The 22,500-nt window shown below is 43.5% G+C and overlaps 2 protein-coding genes across 2 annotated transcripts in view; both read left to right on the forward strand.

Annotated features, from left to right (window-relative positions):
* The window catches only part of LOC130381371 (NACHT, LRR and PYD domains-containing protein 3-like), a 21,073-nt gene extending 536 nt beyond the window's left edge, over positions 1–20,537 (forward strand). The window contains exons 2-7 of the mRNA XM_056588959.1: positions 1,553–1,649; positions 3,227–3,294; positions 7,767–8,042; positions 10,704–12,495; positions 18,113–18,286; positions 19,718–20,537. Coding sequence (XP_056444934.1) covers positions 1,567–1,649; positions 3,227–3,294; positions 7,767–8,042; positions 10,704–12,495; positions 18,113–18,286; positions 19,718–20,015 — 2,691 coding nt within the window. The 5' untranslated portion in view covers positions 1,553–1,566 and the 3' untranslated portion in view covers positions 20,016–20,537. The remainder of the gene's footprint in view (positions 1–1,552; positions 1,650–3,226; positions 3,295–7,766; positions 8,043–10,703; positions 12,496–18,112; positions 18,287–19,717) is intronic.
* LOC130381355 (uncharacterized) overlaps positions 1–22,500 on the forward strand; it is a 202,832-nt gene that overhangs the window by 144,673 nt on the left and 35,659 nt on the right. Inside the window, 2 exon segments of the mRNA XM_056588899.1 lie at positions 20,794–20,840; positions 22,458–22,500. The exon segment at positions 22,458–22,500 is cut by the window's right edge and continues 28 nt beyond it. Coding sequence (XP_056444874.1) covers positions 20,794–20,840; positions 22,458–22,500 — 90 coding nt within the window.

Below are 22,500 nucleotides of genomic sequence, written 5' to 3' on the forward strand. Positions count from 1 at the left end.
TCAACCAGTTTACTACCGTTTATATTGTCTTTAGGTTACTGGTATATAATAATGATCAACCAGTGTACTACCGTTTATATTGTCTTTAGGTTACTGGTATATAATAATGATCAACCAGTGTACTACCGTTTATATTGTCTTTAGGTTGCTGGTATATAATAATGATCAACCAGTGTACAGTTTATATTGTCTTTAGGTTGCTGGTATATAATAATGATCAACCAGTGTACTTCCGTTTATATTGTCTTTAGGTTGCTGGTATATAATAATGATCAACCAGTGTACCGTTTATATTGTCTTTAGGTTACTGGTATATAATAATGATCAACCAGTTTACTACCGGTTATATTGTCTTTAGGTTACTGGTATATAATAATGAGTTTACTGTAGACTCTACAGTAAACTCATTATTACGTTGTTAAGTTACGTTGTATTCTCTACAGTGTAGAGAATACAACGTTAGTTCATGTTTCACTGCTTTTCTGACCCGTGTGGTAAATTGAACACTGCGTTCAATATTCAAGTGATTCGTTTGTCTTGATGCTACTCCAAATTAAAAGAAGGACATAAGTCATTTGAATGTGCTGATATTTAAGTTAAATACAAATTGAGCGGGAGTCAAATTGAGTACTTAGGCGGGCGGAGCCAGGCTAGCGACTGGGGATCTACAGTTTCATAGATGTGGGTCTAGACTCGATTCCTATGGCTTAAACCACAGCTGGAGCCATAGAGCGAGAGAGAGACTCGTTGGTCATACGAGGATACCAAATCGATGTGTTGAGCATCACCAGTAGATTCACGGTCTATGGGATCTGTGAAGTGTGAAGTGACAGAACTCAGACTTTGTTCCAGTGGAGAAATTGTTCAATAGTTCTCTACTTTTTAGGGCTGAACGTTTTGGGGAAATAATCTAATTGCGATATTTTTGACCAATATTTCGATTGCGATTTAATGTGCGATTTTCATAATTTATTAGGTCCCAATGTTGTGTATTATTCAATAATAAATATATAAATCATTCGTTAGTATGACCAACACAACATTGGAAGCAGTCAACATAAAAACTTCTCTTTCCTTTAGGCCAGGCCGATGTGTGGAGATTAATTTATATTATAAACTTCTTTATTTAACTATTGAATTGTAAAATAAAAATAAAATGAATGAATCGTACTGATTTCCAGTCAGTAACGGTAATAAATCACTTTTTTTTTGTTTAATCGCAGCCTTTGCGATTTGCATACCGCATTATATTACATTGCGATTTCGTTTGATTTTGATTAATCGTTCAGCCCTAAATTATACCATGATGGCTATTGCATCTACTTTTTTGGGTTGTAGTTTAAGAAGTGTTACAGTCTCCAAGGTGTTTAATTCTCATCTCTCAGTTTGCATCTGCTGTACACATCTGTACTGTGGTGAGGGCAGTGTGGCTATATCATGGGGTTCATATTTATGTTCTATGACGTCCATAATGCTTTAGTGTGACGCAGTCACAATGATCTTCTCTCTCAATAAACAGCTGAAGTTCAGAAGGAGTTGTGTTTGTGTCCAGGTCTCCAGTCTTCTATGGATGAGGAGAGAGAGGAGGGGGGTTCTACCTCTAAGACCACTCTGTCTGGGGAACATGGCCGCCGGAGCAAAGCTGAGAGGTAAGAAGAGCATCTCTCTGTCTGTGACTGTTGTCCATCTCAGAGCTCAGCAGTGATGACTCCATCATTAGTCTGAGAAACAGCTGTGTGTGTGTGTGTGTGTGTGTGTGTGTGTGTGTGTGTGTGTGTGTGTGTGTGTGTGTGTGTGTGTGTGTGTGTGTGTGTGTGTGTGTGTGTGTTAGGGCTGTCAAAATTGCTCAAAAATGACATTCGAATGTTCGTTTGGAAAAAAATCACGAATTCGAACTATTCGAATATCTGGTTGCCTATTTTACGCAGTTGCCGTCAATATGTCAATAATGCGACAAAACCATGGTTCAAATTAGTGGGATATATATATATCCTATATATAGGGCGGCGGCTTCCTGCTGGGCATTTCCTTACTTTAAAACGAGGGACATCGCGAACAGACGGAGGCTCATTCACAAAGCAGTTAGGCGCTTGTACCGCGGGAGTGTTTTTTCACATTCGAATATTATGAGGGACATCGCGAACAGACAGAGGCTCACTCACAAAGCAGATAGGCGCTTGTGTAACCGAGCGTTGGCACTTAGATATTTATATGACAAGAATGACACAAGCGTGGAAGGGAAAATAGTCTCGTTTACTTAGTACCTATCAGAAGTCACCCAGTCACAGCGTGAGAGCTGGAATACCTATATCCAAGTACGGAAACCCCGAGGGGATAAAATACATTCGCTCTTCACAATACTAGTCTGTTACACTTGTACCGCGGGAGTGTTTTTTCACATTCGAATATTATGAGGGACATCGCGAACAGACAGAGGCTCATTCATAAAGCAGATAGAGGCGCTTGTACCGCGGGAGTGTTTTTTCACATTCGAATATTAATTTTCACGTTCAAATTCGCGTTTTTGGATACATTTCGAACGAATATTCGAACTTCGAATATTCGTTGACAGCCCTAGTGTGTGTGTGTGTGTGTGTGTGTGTGTGTGTGTGTGTGTGTGTGTGTGTGTGTGTGTGTGTGTGTGTGTGTGTGTGTGTGTGTGTGTGTGTGTGTGTGTGTGTGTGTGTGTGTGTGTGTGTGTGTGTGTGTGTGTGTTAAAGCCCAGAGCAGCAGGAGAGAGCAGACTCCCCTGGACCCAGCAATCTAATTAATGAAATTAATGTTAAGACGACTTGTAGCAGACTTTACAGGTTTAATGTTTAAAGGTTCAATGTCTTTCAAACTGCCGATTTATTGAATCAGTTAGAATTTATCTTTGGGGGTGAAGTAATTTGTTGAAACAAATTACCCATGCATAATAACACTGGTCTGTGTAGAAATGTAGAAACTGACTGCTTTATTTTCTATATTAGCTAAACCTATTGTGAATAAACACAATGCACAGTATGAAGGGTCCTTTTGTGCTTTTATGTCAACATGTAAGTGCTTGAATGCCATAATAACTTTTTCTGCCCCCTCCCCCCCCCCTTTAATTTATATTTCAATAAACTGAGAAAAGATTATTGAAATGAAAAGTCATGAGAAAGTAGTTGAGTAGCCCTGCAATAAATGATCAAATGAAACGACATGCACAAATCCTAACTTCCAGGTGGTTCTTGTTTTTCAGAAGGAGGCAGGAGAGAGCAGACTCCCCTGGACCCAGCTGTGTCTCCATGAAGAGTGACCACTATATGGGTATACCTCCTGAGCTTAAAGATGGACGCCCCTCCAGAGAGGAGGGGCGTATCGGCTATTCTTATCCGTGTTTGTATTTGTGTTTGTATTCTTGTTTGTATTCGTGGTCAAAAAGCGATATCGCTCCCGACTGTATGGCGTGTTCCTAATGCGGCCCCCTAACGGGCCTCACATCCTGTTTACCTATATTGAGTTCCAGAAGGCATCTCAAACCAACATAAAAGTGCCAGCAGTGGGAGGTAATTTAGAATAAAATAAAACTAAGAATAAATTGGCCCTAACAACAATAGGAGAATTTCTAATTTTAAGAACAGTATGAGACTATTATTTGTTCTGTTCAGACTAAATTCGAACTTTTTAACTTCAATGTGGAGATATCTTTCCTCTCTTGAAAGTATAGGCCGTCGCGATTCCCATTGAAACGAATGCCGTGGTGATTATTCTTCCAACGAGGGCTGGTAAATTTTGGAAAATTAATTAAACTGTAATCAGACAACCCGGTATGGGGTTTCTGTGGTATACAGGCTGAGACGAATTTCGAATTATAAATATGAACAATCCATAACCATGGTTCCCGCGGGTCCTTAAAAAGTCTTAATTTTTTTTTTGTAAAATTAAGGCCATAAATTGTCTTAAATTTACTGTAAATTTGCTCTAGGTATTAAATTTTGCAGAGGGTTTTTTAAGACTAGGGGAAATTGTCGCGCACAACAAATCACCTAGTGCGTCTTTTAATTACGGCATTTTCAGGAGTTTTACGTTACGTTAACGTTGACATCAGTCATCGGGGGGCCGGTTGCATCTGCAGCCTGCAGCTGCGTCTGGAGGCTAACTTGCTGGCGCTACTTTTAGCTAGTGACGGTTGACATCATCAGGCCAACTTGCGCTACTTTCAGGATGGGACAGTGCAAATTCAATGAGAAATGGTTTGAGGAGGATACGTTTCGGGGGTGGTTGGAGAAGGCAGGTGACTACGAGGCAAGGTGTCTTTTATCCCGAAAGGCATTTATACTAGGGACCATGCAATAGCTCTTGAGTCCCACATGAGGTCGCAGAAATATATCCGATACTCCGTGGCAGCTAGCGGGACTACACCGATGCCCGTATTATTTGAAAGAAGTGGACTGAAAAGTTCAGCATCCGTGGCTAGTACTTCACATCAGACGGCGTTAACCGGCTTTGTGTCGCCACCAGAAACCCAGAAGGCGGAGGTATTGTGGGTTCTCCACACGGTGAGCACTAGCAGACATTATTCCTTCAAATCGAACGAGGACATTAGTAACGTCTTGGCTGCTATGTTCCCAGATTCTGAGTTTGCGAAGTCGTTCACCTGATGTGAAAACAAAACGGCCTATCTTGCCAAATACGGGATCGCATCTTTCATAAAAAGAGAGCTGTCACGCAGCGTAAACGATAAACAGTACGTCCTCATGTTCGATGAGTGAACAAAACCACTAAAAGCAAACGGATGGATATCGTGAGGTACTGGCCCACGGACGACACCGACAGCCATGTCTTATCGCGGTACTATGGATCACAGTTCATGCTGGATCATTTTAATGGAAGTATTCCAAACAGTAAATTAATTAAATTGTGTGACGGGCTTTGACTTTTTCCCAAAAATCATATTCAAAGTTTGTTTGTTTATTAATATTAATATTCGAATATATTCGAATATTTATTAATAATATTTTGACCATTAAATTCCTTCAGTAAGACCTGGATTGGGCTTAATAATACATTTAATTTAGAGGCGCCTTTCAAAACACCCAAGGTCACCTTACAGAGCATATAGTCATCATACATATTTAAAAAAAAACAAGACATTGTGGAAAAAAAAAATAAATAAATAAATAAACATAAGCAATAAGAAATAAATAAAACAAAAACAAGACAAAACAATGATGTTTTGCTTAGCGGGGTTTGTTTACCGGCGTTGCTATGGTTACCGGTCCTGCGTGTTCCGACGGTTTATTAGGTATCTAATAAATCGCTCTCTAATCAATACTTCATTCAATGCCTCTTCCGTGGTCATTACAATATTATGAGTAGACTGCGTCGGGTTCTCCGATGCTCTCCCTCTTGGCCTGCCATAACAGGTTCGAATATTAAGGGCTGCCTATTTGCCTAATATTCGTTTGAATTTTGATTTATTTTTTGATATTCGCATTATATTCGAATAAGGAAGTTCGGCTTCAAAGTGTGTGTGTGTGTGTGTGTGTGTGTGTGTGTGTGTGTGTGTGTGTGTGTGTGTGTGTGTGTGTGTGTGTGTGTGTGTGTGTGTGTGTGTGTGTGTGTGTGTGTGTGTGTGTGTGTGTGTGTGTGTGTGTGTGTGAGATCACTGTCAGCCGTGTTTACATGGACACATCTGATCCGCATAGATGTGAAAGACAGCTCAATCGGAATAGAAAAGGATCATATAATACGCCTCAATCGGAATAAAATTATCTGTTCGTAATATAATTCTATTCGGCTACAGAAGAGGTGGTGTAGTCTGCTATAATCGACATGCATACACTTATTCCGATTAGTTTGGGGTTTAACTTAGGAAAGCTGCAGTAGTTCACATTTGGTCCACTCCGCACTCCAAACTTGACCGCTGTCAAGGACGGTGGATTTATTGCCTGATTCATGTCTTTGTTATCACTCCGTAGTAGTTACAGAACTTACAGTAGTCCGGTAACATATCAACCCCAGCGTGTCCGGTTGCTAAGCGACGGGTCATGGGTGACACGGGTGGGTTAATGTGTTTGCGTATCGTCGTGTCCGCGCGCTTCCGAGATAACTTTGCAAGAGTACTACTACTGCTAGTACTACGGCTACGGTTGATGTGAATAAGTGACTCAATTATACACACCTTTTCTATCAAATAATTTTTCAGACATTTTTTGTGTCTTAATTTATGTATGCGTTGGTCTTAAAAAGTCTTAAAAAGTCTTAAATTTGACTTTAAAAATGGTGCAAGAACCATGATAACGTTAGCTCTCTAGTTCTTAGCTCAGCAGACTAGAATACCTTCTAGAATCATTGCTTGTTGGCCGGAAACAGAAAGGGGGGCTGTTTATGTTTGGCTGTAGTCTTTTCGCTCGGTTCTCCGTCTCAACAGTAGTGGTAGAACCCCCCCCCCCTTTCCGTTTCCGGCCAACGAGCAATGAGTCTTCCAAAAGATATCAATGGGATTTACAAAATACCAGAAGAAACTAATAGCTCACAGCAACATATTGAAAAAAAGAACTATGAACTAATTCATTTTTTGGAACTGTGAACTTAAAAAAAATTAGAATTATGAACGTTTAACTGAACTAGTTCATTTAAAAAAATTTGAACTGAACTTTGAACTAGTTCACGTAGAAAGTGAACTTTCCCAACACTGCTTATTCCCTTCGATGGTGACAATCAGCCTTCAAGGATACAACAGGCCATATCGTAAGTCCGTTCCCTGCCGTTTCTTCTTAATGTCAGCAAAAATGTCTCGCTGCTTCTTGACAGGTAGATCCTGAAATGCTTGGAGGCGTCTTCCTCTCCAGCTCAGCTCCTTCTTCTTTCCCGCAGCTTTCAGAATAGCCTGTCTGTCATTCCACCTGAGCATCCGCATTAGGTAAGGGCGAGGAGGTTGGGATGGGGCGGGGACGGAGACTCCGGTGATGTCTTTCAACTTCTGGGACCCTGTCATCAACTTTTTAGTCCAAAATATATCTCAGAATGCCCTTGACCATCTTGTCTGGATCGCCAGCTTCCGCCCCCTTCTCAAGGCCAACCAACACTATGTTGTTTATTTTACTGTGAGCTTCGAATGTGGTTAATTTGTTTTTCGATAAATCCATTTATTTTGTCATGTCGTTTAAAGTTGTGCTCTCTCCGGCCATCTGATCCTCTACAGCGCTGATGCGCTTCTCCGCGTTAGTAACTCTGCTTAAGGTGGCCCGTGTTTCTTTTTTCAGTCCGTTGATCTATTCGTTCAGTTCATCAAAACTTTGTTTAAACGATTCTCTAATGCCAGTGACCTCCGTGATCATGTGGACAGCCCAGCCTGGTGTGTCTTTGTCTGCCATGATTTGTTTGGTAGCTTGCCAACTGGTATCACGCTGCTTTACAGTTTGTCTACTCTCTTTGCGATTTCCAACACCTGACATTAACGCGTCCTTATCTTAGGCACCTTTTCCGTTACTTTGAAGTGTGTTTGTAAAATATTTAGAGCAACAATAAAGGTGTTAAGGTCTATCACTTGCAGAGGAAGTTACCGTGCCACACCTTCTGGTCACGTGACCTCAAGTTGAATAATTGATCTAAATTAAAAACAAGATTTAAATGAACTATCAAGGTTGTTTGTTTTAAGGATTTTTTTTATGTTGTGAGTGAACAAGTTGGTGCAACAAACGGTTTAATCTTTACCCCAATAAAGACGAGTTTAATGAATCAACTATCGTGTTTACTCATTGTCATTTCATATTGCCTTTTGATTTCTCTTCCAGGGGAGCTTCAAAGGATCCGTTCTGAATTTGTGAAGGGAGTTTCAGAACCTGTTATCAAAGGTCTCCTGGATGACCTTTGGCAGCAGAAGGTGTTCAGTTCTGAGGAAAAGGACTACGTGATGGCCGAGAGGACCAAAGCAGACCAAGCACGTCGTCTGATCGACATGGTGATGGGGAAAGGGGAGAGAGCAAGTCAAGCGATGATTGATAGTATGAAGAAGAGGGACGAACACTTATGCTCCACCCTGGGTCTGATCTCTTCTCCTCCTGGTGTGGGTGAGTTGTTACCATGAATCTACTTTTTAAAGAAACGCTCTTTGCCAACTTTTTTTTAACAAGAGGGGAGCTTCTTTGTCCTTTAATCCACTGGGATCCAGTGATTCATTATCATCCACTCGGGATTGCATTTGTATGGAATACGACTTACTTTTTTGAAGAGATAGGGGGTTTACTTAGTGCTGCTGTATTCCTTGGCTCAATGGTGTTATTGCTAGTTTGACAGGATCCCTTTTATAGTTTGGTAACCCTCACCTAACCCCTCACACCCATTTCTAAAGGGGTAAAACTAAATCTATATTTTTGTTGTGTGCTACATCGTCAGAAGGTGGAACTTGACCTGCCTGTGTGTGGATGGTCTTTGTCTTTTATCAAACCCGCTCTGCATGGCGGGATCTGTCTGATGAGGGAGAGAATAAATATTACACTGATTGGCCCAAAGGTGGCGCTATAGCAACAGTCCAGAAATGCAAACTTTGAACAAACATATTTAATAACCGCTTTGACTTAGTCACGATAGTTTGTTAACACATGCATATCCTCATGGTGAACTAATATGCCTCAAGAACCTTGAACTAAAATCCTTAAGGATTCTTGGTTTTTTAACTTCGAAAAAAATAATTTAGCACCTATCATCTATGGACCAATGTCTTCAATCTGACATTAAGCCAAGTCTGTGCAATAAAAAAACTAAAGAGCCCAGGAGCCATTGACTTCTAAAAAGGGTGTGGTTTAAAACGCCTAAAGAAATGCTTATATCAACATCAAAATGGACTCCTATGATCTTGAGTCCAATACACAAGTTCTTCAGAATCAAATTCTGAACCAGAGAGAGTCAACATATTTTCAATTAGGGCATGGCATCGAAATGGGCGTGGCCTGTGACTAAAATCACCACAGTTCATAGAAGGAATGTTTGATTTGAGTGGGACCAAATTAGCGGCTGTTGGGGAAACTGCTCGAGTAAAATTAAGTTGATAGACAAAACAACATGGCCGCCGGAGGCTGGAAATCGTCCAAAATTGACTCAAAGCCAAAAGGCAAGGTTAACGTAAACCAATACTCATCAACCTTGGTGTAGTCAAAGGCACATGGGTCAAGATGAACCCCTCCAATTGTATCCATGTCGGGCTATTGGGAGCGGTAAAACAATTGAAAATACAAACTCTCCAAATTGTACCCAGATCGGGCGATAGAGGGAGCTAAATCAATTAACTGAAAATGTAGACTTTGGACGGACATATTATCTGACCTTTTCCTTCTACAATCCTGTAGACATTTGTATCTCCTCGTGTTCAGCAAATGATCCAAGGAAACCCAGAACCTGCATCAAAATGGCGGCTGGACATCAAAATTAGCCCGATCAATGATAGATGACTAACGGCGGGGTTAACTTGAGTCAATCATCACCAAACTTGGTGTAGTCAAAGAAGCATAGGTCCCGGTTAACCAGGCTAAAGTTCACCAAAATAGGACTATAGGTGGCGCTAAAGCGATCAATTGAAAACTTTAAAGAATCATCATAACTCCTCAGCCTTTTGCCGTACGGTCAGGAAATTTTGTTCGGCCATCAACAGATCCAAGCTGATGCTATTCCAGCGTTGTCAACCGTACGCAAACAGAACAGGTCAAAATTATCATGGTCTGCGTCAGGGTCTTAATGGTCTATTAGGGTCTTCATGGTCTGACAGGGTCTTATTGGTCGGCTTTAGGCTTGGCACCCGTAAAATGCTGCTTGCAGCTTGAATTGTTATTATTTTAATGCATGGCATAGCCTACTACGGTATTCATTCATGCCGCCCCTATAGATTTTCTATTGTTATTTCTATGCAGTTTCACACATATGAACAATCTTTGACATTGTAATATTTAAATTAGGCTAATTGTCTGCATGTTTGTGCTGTGTATAGCCTATGTGTGTGTGTAAGCTTATGTTACAGTTCCGACCTACCAAGGCACGTCAAAAATAGCAACACCAACTGCGCTATCCGCTAGGGCACTTAAGCCAGGATTTTTTCAGTCAGTTGCGCAACTGCTTTATGGATCTGTAAGATAGCACCATGTATCATTTGCGCCAGAACACGCCTCTGCTTTTCGACCGACATGCCTCTCAGGGCGCAAGTTTAGTGGCGAGAGTTTGCTGAGGGGGGAAATCAGCTTTAAATGGTTTGATCAAGATATGTAGGGTTAGTGTGGGGTATCAGGTTAAATAGTTTGATCCAGATACTAGAACAGCGTGAAACAGGAGCACCAGAGCATTTTTTCACCAAAATCGACTTACAGGGGATTCATTGCTACTAAAAATTAATAAAAAAACGATGCAATGACACCTTTAGACATTGGACAGCATACCAACAGCAGAATAACTCAGTGGAAGAGATGCAGCACTATCTTGTTATATCAGCACAGTAAGTCACTTTCCACTGATTCACTATCAGTATTGCTATCATTAGACCAATCATATTGCTGTGGAAATAACAAAATAGTCTTGAAGATTATGAATCTGTAACATGCAGTCCTTGTCAAGACCAACTTCTCCGACCACAAGTAATGAAGCCACTAAATATCATGAAGTTTATAATTTAAAGAAAATATTGTCCTGTTTCCTCTGTTTCCACTGATCACCATCCACTAACTGTCTTCTGTTTTTTTCTCATTTAGAAACTGCTGCTTTCGAGTTCCAACATAAAATCAAGTCTCATATGAAGGAGAAGCTCAGGTGTCTGTATGAGGGAATCGCTAAAGCAGGACAATCAACACCTCTGAATGACTTCTACACAGAGATCTTCATCACAGAGGGAGGCAGTGGAGAGGTCAACAAGGAACATGAGATCAGACTGATTGAAACAGCTTCCAGGAAACAAGCCATGGAGGAAACATCAATCAGATGTGAGGACATCTTTAAACCCTTACCTGGACAAGATAAACCAATCAGGACAATTATGACAACTGGAGTGGCAGGCATTGGTAAAACCGTCTTAACACACAAGTTCACTCTGGACTGGGCTGAAGACAAGGCCAATCAGGACATACGCTTCACGTTTTTCTTCCCTTTCAGAGAGCTGAATTTACTAAAAATGAAAGAGTTTAGCTTGTTGGGACTTCTTCATTACTTCTTTAATGAGACCAAAGAAGCTACAATCTGTAGATCTGACCTGTGCCAGGTTGTCTTCATCTTTGATGGTCTGGATGAGTGTCAACTTCCTCTGGACTTCAAGACAAACCCGATCTGTACTGATGTCACAGAGGTCACCTCGGTGGATGTGCTGCTGACAAACCTCATCAGGGGCAAACTGCTTACCTCTGCTTGCATCTGGATAACCACACGCCCTGCGGCAGCCGATAAGATCCCTGCTGAGTGTGTTAACTTGGTGACAGAGGTGAGAGGGTTCACCGACCCACAGAAAGAGATTTACTTCAAGAAGAAATTCACAGATGAGACACTGGCCAAAAAAATCATCGCCCACATCAAGAAATCACGAAGCCTCCACATCATGTGTCACATCCCAGTCTTCTGTTGGATCACTGCTACAGTTCTGGAGGACATCTTAAAAAAAAAACAGATAGAAGAGATGCCCAAGACCATGACTCAGATGTACAGCCTCTTCCTGAAGGTTCAGTCCATGCAGTGTAATTTGAAAGTTGGAAGTTGGAAGTTGGAAGAGTGGAGTTCAAAGAGCAGGGAGATCATTGTTTCTCTGGGAGAACTGGCTTTTAAACAGCTGGAGAAAGACAACCTGATCTTCTACGAGGCAGACCTGGCAGAGTGTCACATTGATATCAAAGAAGCCTCAGTGTACTCAGGAGTGTTCACCCAGATCTTTAAAAAGGAGGGTGGGCTGTACCATGACAAGGTGTTCTGCTTTGTCCACCTGAGTATCCAAGAGTTTCTGGCTGCCCTTTATGTCTTTGTGAAATTCATCGACACTGGGGTCAATCTGCTCTCAGGACCACTACAATCCATGCTTGCTATTTTTTCTAGAAAGAAAGGAAATGTCAAACTCTACCAGAGTGCTGTGGACAAGGCCTTACAGAGGAAGGACGGACGCCTGGACTTGTTCCTCCGCTTCCTCCTGGGCCTCTCTCTGGAGACCAATCAGAATGTCCTAAAATTTCTGCTGGGAAAGACAGTAAGTAGCTCAGAGACCAGTAAGAAAATGGGCTCTTACATTAAGAAGAAGATAGGTGGAGATATTTCTACAGAGAAAAGAATCAATCTGTTCCACTGTCTGAATGAGCTAAACGACCGTTCTCTAGTGGCGGAGATCCAACAGTACCTGACATCAGGAAGACTCTCCAAAGAATCTCTCTCTCTTGCTCAGTGGTCAACTCTGGTCTTCATCCTACTGACATCAGAAGAGGAGCTGGACGTGTTTGACCTGAAGAAATACTCTCCTTCAGAGGAGGGTCTTCTGAGGCTAATGCCAGTGGTCAAAGCCTCCAAAACATCTCTGTAGGTTCACTAATAACATGAATTACAATACACACGACACAATATACATAATACTAGAATATAAAAGTTATAATAATATAGAAAACATCTCTGTAGGTTCGCTAATATCATTTATTATAATACAACAACCCAATATACCTCATAGTAGAATATTCAAATTATAATTACATACTTTTTTTTGTATCACAATACACACATTTGTTTGTAACCAGGGGGAAAAGTCAAATTCAAAAGCTCTATTTATTTTGAAATAAAAAATAAGGAAAGCCAAGAATTAACATTTTTTTTAATAGTTAAATACCGCTTTATTCAAATATCTAGCTATGAGTATAAATACAGTACGTTTTAATTGATGAGGATACATTAGATAAATATACGTTCATTATTAATTAAAGGTAACCCACTATTTTAACACATTTGGACCTTGTTCAGTACTTTTGCGTTGATAAATAGACTTCAGGGTCATCTTGGGGAAGGGTGAGAGGTCACGAGTGAGCGGGAAAAAAGAGAGAGACGGAAGAGATAAAGGAGGATAGTACTTTATTCTCTCTAGAGATCGCCCAGCTAAATTATATTTGAACTAGGGCTGTCAAATTAATGCTTTAACTTCGATTAATTAATCACAGAAAAAAGAACTCTCTAAAAAAATTAACGCAGATTAATCGCGCTTCTATAGTGCCCTTTGACCCAGGGCGTCATTTGCGTTGAAACAAAATGGAAGCAGACGAGAAGACGCTGCTCGGCCCCGTGAACGGAAAATTCAAGTTTAAACAACTCCGAAGCGGAACTGTTGATAGGAACACCGTTATCTGCAATCTCTGTAGTAAGGAATTTTCCTATAACGGGAGTTCATTATCCCTTAAATATCATCTCAACACAAAACATTTGGTAGCAAGCTCGCAGGTCCGAGCTGCCACAGCCCCTGAAGCTGGCGCTAGCAGCCAGCCGCGTCAAGCCACACTCGACTGATGCATTGAATCTTGAGTTAGATGGAAATGTAATTAAATTTATCTTAAAATGCACCGTATGTAACTGAAAGACTTTGAATCACTCATCTGCCATAATTTACTTGAATAAAACTATTTTGAAATACTTTCTCTGAAAAAATTTAAGCATGCGATTAATTTAGATTAATTAATCACAGAGCCTGTAAATAATTAGATAATTTTTTAGATAATCTACTTATTAGTTGTAACCAATAGCAGTGCCAAAGAATTATGATTGCGTGAGCTACGGGGGGCTAGATTGTTTATAGCAGGGGACGATACATTTTGACGAAACAAACACTTCAATATGATACAAATCAACCATTCAAATCACACAACAAGCAGCAACGGTCATCATCCCTTACGCAAATGAAAAATGTGATTTCATAGTACAGTTTTGTTCCATATAAATCAGTTCAATCTCTCCATATAATAATATCGATATATTATTGCGCCGATCACGGCCGTGGTCGCTAAGTACCGCAACGGATCCTGGGAGGGTCGGCGGCACCGAGGCAGTCGTGGTTGTGGGCTCGGCTTAGTTCAGGAGCTCGAGCAGTTGTCTTGTAGCTGAGTGATTGATGTGTCCCTGAACAAGACACTTAACCCTAACTGCTCCTGACGAGCTGGCTGTTGCATGGTTTACTCTGCCGTCGGTGTGTCAATGTGTGTATTAACCGATGTAAGTCGCTTTGGACAAAAGCGTCTTCTAAATGCCTTAATTGTAATTGTCTAATCGTAATTGTCCACAAAGTGTTACACCTTCAGCATGCAAAAATAATTGACATAGGAATACATTTTTAGATTCAAAATTCCCTGCAGACATGCACAGATTTGAATGGTGATCTTCATGTATTGGTGTGTTGTATTTATTTGGGGGGTTTTGGACATGTTGTAGTCATTGATCCTGTTTGCTGTCATCAGGTCCTGTAGTCCATGAGGCCATTAGTCCCTTTATGTCAAGGGCGCCGCTCACATGGAGAGGTTAATAGCACATCATGTGAGCCTCCCGCCCGTATGAGACGTTAGGAACATGGTCCCAACTAGGGCTGGGTATCGTGGCCACTTTCCTAAATCGATTTGATTTCGAATCATAAGGTTCTGAATCGATTAATCACGATTCGATTTAATCTGCTCTTAAATAATGAAAATGGCTCAACTGTGTTACAAAATACAAATGTGCTTTTTTTTTTCTCTTCATCTTAAACAACAGGTTTTAAGTGCAAACCTGTGAATTGGACAGTTTAAACCTGAGCTGTAACCAAAACTGTCTCAAGTCTCAAAGGTGCAATTTTGAAATTAGAAAGGAATTGCAAGTGAAAGTGTACTTGAACTACGACATTCCATCACTGCAAATTGCATTAAGGCATTGTTTATTTAAGTGCAAAAAATATAATAATGGTAAAAAAAACAAAAAAAACAACAACAACAATCTCACGCCCTATGAATCGATTATGCAAAATTTTTATGAAAGTGATCAAAAATCGATTAAATCGATTTTTTTACCCAGCCCTATTCCCAACCGCCTCAAAGAACTTCGAGAAACCCATTACATGTAGTGATACAGAAACAACATGTTATACTCGCAACCAAACAATACAATGCAATAACTAACATGACCCTCATTGGTTGTTTATTAATTCGTCACTCAAGTAGACCAGGAATATTGATTATCTTAGATACAGGTGGTGCACATAACGGGGCCCCGGGGACTATTCTACATTCTGCAGCTGGATCAGGCCAGGCCCCTCAGGTGATATCTCGTCCAAGTACGCCGGGTCTGACCTGCTCCCCATGTAAGCCCGGATGGCACCTGGCGCTCCTGGAGCGTTCACCACTAAGGTGATCAGCCGATTCAGTAGCCTTCGTACGCAAGGAATACAACAGCAACGACCACAACTAAAACAGTTACTGCCACTATTCCCGCGATGAGTACTGACTGGATCAGGCCCTTCCACCTACCAAACAGGTTCTCCATCCATCCTGGGAAGGTTTCAGTAATGCCGGAGTTCTCCGCCAACTGTAATTTGAGTGACTGTATCCCTGCCAGTGGCCTGGCCACCGACCAATCCGGAGCAGTGTTGTTGGGGATAAAAGTGCAACATGTAGTCCCTATCATCCTACACACCCCTCCTTCTTCTGCCAATAACATATCCAAGGCTAGCCTATTGTCATAGCATCTAATTGTTCTGATAGTCCCTTGACCGCATCCATGGTAAAATCGACAAACCGTTGCTGATTATAGTATATGTAATTCATCCAATCAACATTTTTGTTAATGGTGGACCACCAAAGCAGAACTGATTCAAACCCTGCCGCTATTTGATTGCATCCTGTGGCTGTTACTCCTGGCTCGGCTGGGTCTGATCCTGGGGTAGTTTGTCGGCTCCTGGCGTGTCTGCATCCGGCTTTGGAACTTGTGTTTCTCTTGTTGGAATATAAACTCATACATAGCAGTTAGTTGTATTCTATTTCTAATTGCTCTATTGGAAGTCCCTTATGGGGTCCTCGAAATGTAGGCGAAGGCATGGATCGACCCATAAGCATTACATGCGGGTTAGATGAGTCATTCTGTTAGCTTGCATGTGATAACTCATTAGTGCTAGTGGTAGTGCATCTACCAAATTCAATTTAGTGTTTGCACAGATTTTGTTGATTTTTGTTTTGACCGTCCCATTCAATATTCTGAGCTAATTTCAAACCTTGGCATGACCTCTCTAGTCAAAAATTTGATTACAGTATCCACTTTGATAAAATTTCTCAATACTCACTACTCTCCAACGTATCATTTAATACGCATGGCCAATGTCATGCGCAGTAAATGATAAGCAAACCTAACAACGCCGGCGGTACAACCAACTTTGAAGTCCCTAACCTCAACTATCATTGAATAAAATCAATCTATTGGGAAGGGAAATTGAAGCCAGTATATCCAAAACCAAAGGTCGATATCGTTGGGTTTACCATCAGCCGCCATGAAACCACACTGTTCCCGAGGTTTAACAAAGCCATGTACTAAACCAAAAACATTACATGAGTCAGTATATACACCGTGAAGGTTTAAGAACCGAAAACCCGACATGCCCTGTTCCACACTTCACTTCTATCTCACCACGTGAACCCGTGATCGCCCAGAGTCACCCGGAGTCCCCCACGAGCCCCACCGTCACCTCTCACACCCGCAGGAATGATCAGTCAGTTGACGTCCCACATCCCACTTACAGCAAGTTTGTGGTGGTAATTTTAAGCCACGTCAATCAAAACTGGGGTAGAATAAAGAGCCATCCAAACTTTTTGTGCAATTATGGTCATACAATTATGGTAATACAATTATGGTCATACATCCAGCACCTCCTTTGTCAATATGAAAAATGTATCGCATAAATGAAAAAAATCTATTAATGCTTGTGTAGTGTTCGATGTTATAATCTGTCTTGTTAGTCTTTATTCCCCATTGAAGTTCCACAAACATCTTGTGTTTTCATATTCGTTTTGAGGTGAATTTTCAGGGTAAGACAGAGGGGGGGGGGGGACAGAGGGGGGAGAGGGACAGAGGGGGGGGGGACAGAGGGGGGAGAGGGACAGAGGGGGGGGGGAGAGACCGAGGGGGGAGAGGGACAGAGGGAGGGGAGGTCAAGTGACACATGCACTTGTCGGTCCGCTGCTTACCCGGTTCAACCCCTTTCCATACGTCAGGTCATGGGCGTTGCTGGACCCCTTTTACTGGGGCACCTGGCCCAGTATCGATCTGCTGAGCCTCAGTATTGATCTGCTGTGCCCCAGTATTGATCTGCTGAGCCCCAGTATTGATCTGCTGAGCCCCAGTATTGATCTGCTGAGCCTCAGTATTGATCTGCTGAGCCCCAGTATTGATCTGCTGAGCCCCAGTATTGATCTGCTGAGGCCCAGTATTGATCTGCTGAGCCCCAGTATTGATCTGCTGTGCCCCAGTATTGATCTGCTGTGCCCCAGTATTGATCTGCTGAGCCCCAGTATTGATCTGCTGAGCCCCAGTATTGATCTGCTGTGCCCCAGTATTGATATGCTGTGCCCCAGTATTGATCTGTTGTTCCCCAGTAAAACCAGTTTTAACCAGTGTTAGTTTTCTGATTAAAGCAGTGTGTCTTCATGGGAACTTAAGTGGGTCGTGTTTCCCAATAGAGCGATCAAGCTGGCGCTGCAATACAGCCGCTATTTAACCCAGCACTGAACTAAACCTTGGCAGTCTGCATGCATCGCAGCGCCATTACCACTCATCTTATCAAACACAATACCTCAATCTCACTCTGTTTGTGTTGCCATGACAGTAAAAGGTGTACCTTGGATTCAGTGTGTTAATGATGGTATAAGGTGTTTGTTTTATAGATTCCTATTCTATTCATAATCATGTAGTCAGACAGTAAGGTGGACTTTAGAGTAAAGTTTAATCATTTTTTCTTCTTAGAACTGAGTATTTTTATGGACATTTTCCGGAGTTTGCTGAATCTTTAGTTATCTGAATTCTAAATTAGTCATATTTAAAAAATCTACTGTATTGACATTTAGGTAAACGAATAAAACATTTCTAATAACAAATTTCAAATGCAAAATGAATCACAGTTCCTAACGTGTTCTGTTTATTGTGTGTGCAGCCTCAATGGCTGTCATCTGTCAGAGAGATGCTGTGAAGCTCTGGCCTCAGTTCTCAGCTCCAACTCCTCTAGTCTGAAAAAGCTGGACCTGAGTACCAATGATCTGAAGGATTCAGGAGTGAAGCTGCTCTCTGCTGGACTGGGGAGTACACACTGTACACTGGAAACTCTCAGGTCAGTTTTACTCAATGGTCAAAAAGTTCCACCACAAGTTCCACATCAGAGGACCAGTATTGATCTGCTGTGCCCCAGTATTGATCTGCTGTGCCCCAGTAAAATCTCACGTCTGAGTTTTAACAAGATCCATATTTGGCAGTGGATTAATTTAGATTTATATTAACGGTAAAACAATGGATTATTTTCGAATCCACAATGTCAAAGCAACATTGTTTAACCCAAAATACAAGCTGAGGCGCGCACCTTGCAGTCAGGGTCCGTATACCGCGGCGTGCACATTACTGTCCATGCACGGCAGTGTGCATGTCTTAGCCGGTGCACCGCGGCGCGCAGGCAGCAATCCGTTGATCCTGGTTAATTTAATAGTCTCATAGATAATTGCTGCTTGTGAAAACGATTGTTGCCATGTATTCTTTTATTTTACATTTCCCACCCATGGACGTTCTGTAAATAAAATAAACATTGCCCGGATGTACACACAGCGTTGTTTAGGTTTTTTTAGTCAGAGAAGCTACGTAGGCAGTGTATACCCATACCGTTACCAACCCCCGTTTTGAGTCACTGGATCCACCCCCCCTCTGCGCTCCGGGACCTCCCACTTTACAAATTAACGTTATCTCTGATAGGGGGTCTGTTTCTGTTTTTACCACCAGCGCCGTGGCATCTCTTTCCTCACTAACCAACTCTTTATCCTCCTCCTCCTCCTCCTCCTCCTCCTCCTCCTCCTCAATCAAATACCTACTTATAATAACCGGCTGCTGATTGGATAATATACTCTTATTAGGATTAATCTTCTTCTCTGGGTCATCCTGAATAGTGCATTTCTTTACATGCTCTTGAATAGTGCTGCGGTGACATTTAAATGAAACTTTGCACAAAGTACAAACCAGTGTTTTAGTTTTCTGATTAAAGCAGAGTGTCTTCAGGGGAACTTAAGTGGGTCGTGTTTCCCAATAGAGCGATCAAGCTGGCGCTGCAATACTGCCGCTATTCAACCCAGCACTGAACTAAACCTTGGCAGTCTGCGTGCATCGCAGCGCCATTACCACTCATCTTATCAAACACAAGACCTCAATCTCACTCTATTTGTGTTGCCATGACAGTAAAAGGTGTACCTTGGATTCAGTTTCTTAATGATGGTATAAGGTGTCTGTATTATTATATTCCTATTATATTCATAATCATGTAGATAGACAGTAAGGTGGACTTTAGAGTAAAGTTAAATATTTTTTTCTTCTTAGAACTGAGTATTTTTATGGACATTTTCTGGAGTTTGCTGAATTTTTAGTTATCTGAATTCTAAATTAGTCATATTTTGAAGATCTACTGTATTGACATTTAGGTAAACTAATAAAACATTTCTAATAACAAATTTCAAATGCAAAATTAATCACAGTTACTAACGTATTCTATTTATTGTGTGTGCAGCCTCAATGGCTGTGATCTGTCAGAGAGATGCTGTGAAGCTCTGGCCTCAGTTCTCAGCTCCAAGTCCTCTAGTCTGAAAAAGCTGGATCTGAGTACCAATGATCTGAAGGATTCTGGAGTGAAGCTGCTCTCTGCTGGACTGGGGAGTCCACACTGTACACTGGAAACTCTCAGGTCAGTTGTCAGCCTCTTCTTCAAACTGGTTACTCTAGCTTTCAGTAAGTGCTGCTCCTGCCTGATGCATTTCTGGTGCTCTTTCCCTGCTGACAAAACACTTCCTGGTTCTACACAATGTTAGAACATGTGAAGAAACGTTCTTAACGTACCAAACACAGCAGACTTCTCCTGACTCTAACCAAACAATATCTCATTGAGTTGTAGCTATTGAGAAAGGAGCATTTGTTTAAGATCCTGTCACATCCATGTGAAGGCAGTTCTGCTGTCTGTGATGTCATCTCCCCACTTCCTCTTTCTGTTCTCAGACTCTCAGGGTGACACAGCTTTGTCTCCATGAAGTATCAATAAAGCTTTTACTTGTCTTCAATGTTGAATGAATACACTTTATAAATGTGGTTACTTTAGTAGAAACTGCTCTCAACCAGATACAATAAATTGTGTGTGTGTGTGTGTGTGTGTGTGTGTGTGTGTGTGTGTGTGTGTGTGTGTGTGTGTGTGTGTGTGTGTGTGTGTGTGTGTGTGTGTGTGTGTGTGTGTGTGTGTGTGTAGCTTGTCTGGCTGCCTGGTCACACAGGAAGGCTGTTCTTCTCTGGCCTCAGCTCTGAGCTCCAACCCCTCCCATCTGAGAGAGCTGGACTTGAGCTACAATCACCCAGGAGACTCTGGAGCTGCGCTGCTCTCTGCTGGACTGGAGGATCCACTCTGGAGACTGGACACTCTCAGGTATGTAGAGGACAGCTCACCACTAAGGTACAAAGTCTCCTTCAAGGATTCAAGCTGCCGCTAGATGAAGTGGTTTGAAGAGGCAGCTGTCACTCATGTTGTGTAGAACGTGATGAGACAGCAGATGATGAAGGTGAATGTTTCAACATGCTGCTCTCACTTTGTTTCCCCCCCAGTGTGGAGCACGGTGGAGTGTGGAGGCTGAAACCAGCTCTAAAGAAGTGTAAGTGTCTGTTTGATTCATCACCTCACACACTCACTATTGAGATGGAAAGTCCATCCACACAGCAGGAAGTGAGGTCACATCCTACTGGGAATGAAGATGATGGCTGACATCATGTATCTTACGTATATTAATACTGTCGACCATCACAGTCACCGGGCTGAGGGGGGAGGAGTGTGGGGGTGGGGGGGTGAAGGAGAGGGGGGGTGACCGGGTCAGGGGCCGGTGAGGGGGAGGGGAAGGGGTGAGAGAGAGGCTGAGGGGGGGGGGGGGGGGGAGGGGGAGGACTAGGGGGGAGGGGGAGGGGGGATGACCGGGCTGAGGGGGAGGGGGGGTGAAGGGGCTGAGGGGTGAGGGGGAGGGGGGTGACCGGGATGAGGGGGGGGGGGGAGGTGGAGGGAGGTGACGGGACTGAGGGGGAGGACTAGGGGGGAGGGGGAAGGAGTGTGGGGGGTGGGGGGGTGAAGGGGCTGAGGGGGAGGACTAGGGGTGAGGGGGGGGGGGGGAGGGGCCGGGCTGAGGGGGGAGGAGTGTGGGGGTGGGGGGGTGAAGGGGCTGAGGGGGGGGACTAGGGGTGAGGGGGGGGGGGGGGGGAGGGGCCGGGCTGAGGGGGGAGGAGTGTGGGGGTGGGGGGGTGAAGGGGCTGAGGGGGAGGACTAGGGGTGAGGGGGGGGGGGGGGGAGGGGCCGGGCTGAGGGGGGAGGAGTGTGGGGGTGGGGGGGTGAAGGGGCTGAGGGGGGGGTGTCCAGGTTAGGGGCCGGTGAGGGGGAGGTGAAGGGGTGAGAGAGAGGGGGCTGAGGGGGGGGGGCTGAGGGGGAGGACTAGGGGGGAGGGGGAGGGGGGATGACCGGGCTGAGGGGGAGGGGGAGGGAGGTGACGGGGCTGATGGGGAGGCCTAGGGGTGAGGGGGAGGGGGAGGGGGAGGGGGGGTGACGGGGCTGAGGGGGGGCTGAGGGTGAGGAGTAGGGGTGATGGGGAGGGGGAGGGGAGGGGAGGGACCGGGCTGAGGGGGAGGACTAGGGGTGAGGAGGAGGGGGGGTGACCGGCTGAGGGGGGGCTGAGGGTGAGGGGGAGGGGGGGTGAACAAGCTGAGGGGGGGATGAGGGGGAGGGGGAGGGGGGTGAAGGGGCTGAGGGAGGAGGGGGAGGGTTGTGACCGGGCAGTGAGGGGAAGGGGAAGGGGGGGTGACGGGGCTGAGGGGGGGATGAGAGGGAGGGGGCTGAGGGGGGTTGGTGAGGGGGGGGGGGCTGATGGGGAGGGGGCTGAGGGGGGGATGAGAGGGAGGGGGATGAGGGGGGTTGGTGAGGGGGAGGGGGCTGATGGGGAGGGGGCTGAAGAAGAAGAGAGAGCGATCACAAAAGAAAGAGAATAAAAAGAAGAAGAGCAGCCTGGATCCAAGGAGTGATGTTTGTTGTTGATGTTTTCATAATATTGTTGTTGATGTTTTCATAACGTCATTGTTGAGGTGTGTGTATCTATGTATGTGTACATATGTATATGTATGTATGTGTTCATATCTATGTATATGTACACAGAGCGCAGGAGAACAGTACTAGTGATGATGATGATGAGGATGAAGAGCGGTTCAGCAGCTCATCATGTCTGGTTCTCCCTCAGATGCCTGTGACCTCACACTGGACCCCAACACGGCCGGCAGACG

This window comes from Gadus chalcogrammus, chromosome 4 (assembly GCF_026213295.1).
Source record: "Gadus chalcogrammus isolate NIFS_2021 chromosome 4, NIFS_Gcha_1.0, whole genome shotgun sequence".
NCBI classification, from domain to species: domain Eukaryota; kingdom Metazoa; phylum Chordata; class Actinopteri; order Gadiformes; family Gadidae; genus Gadus; species Gadus chalcogrammus.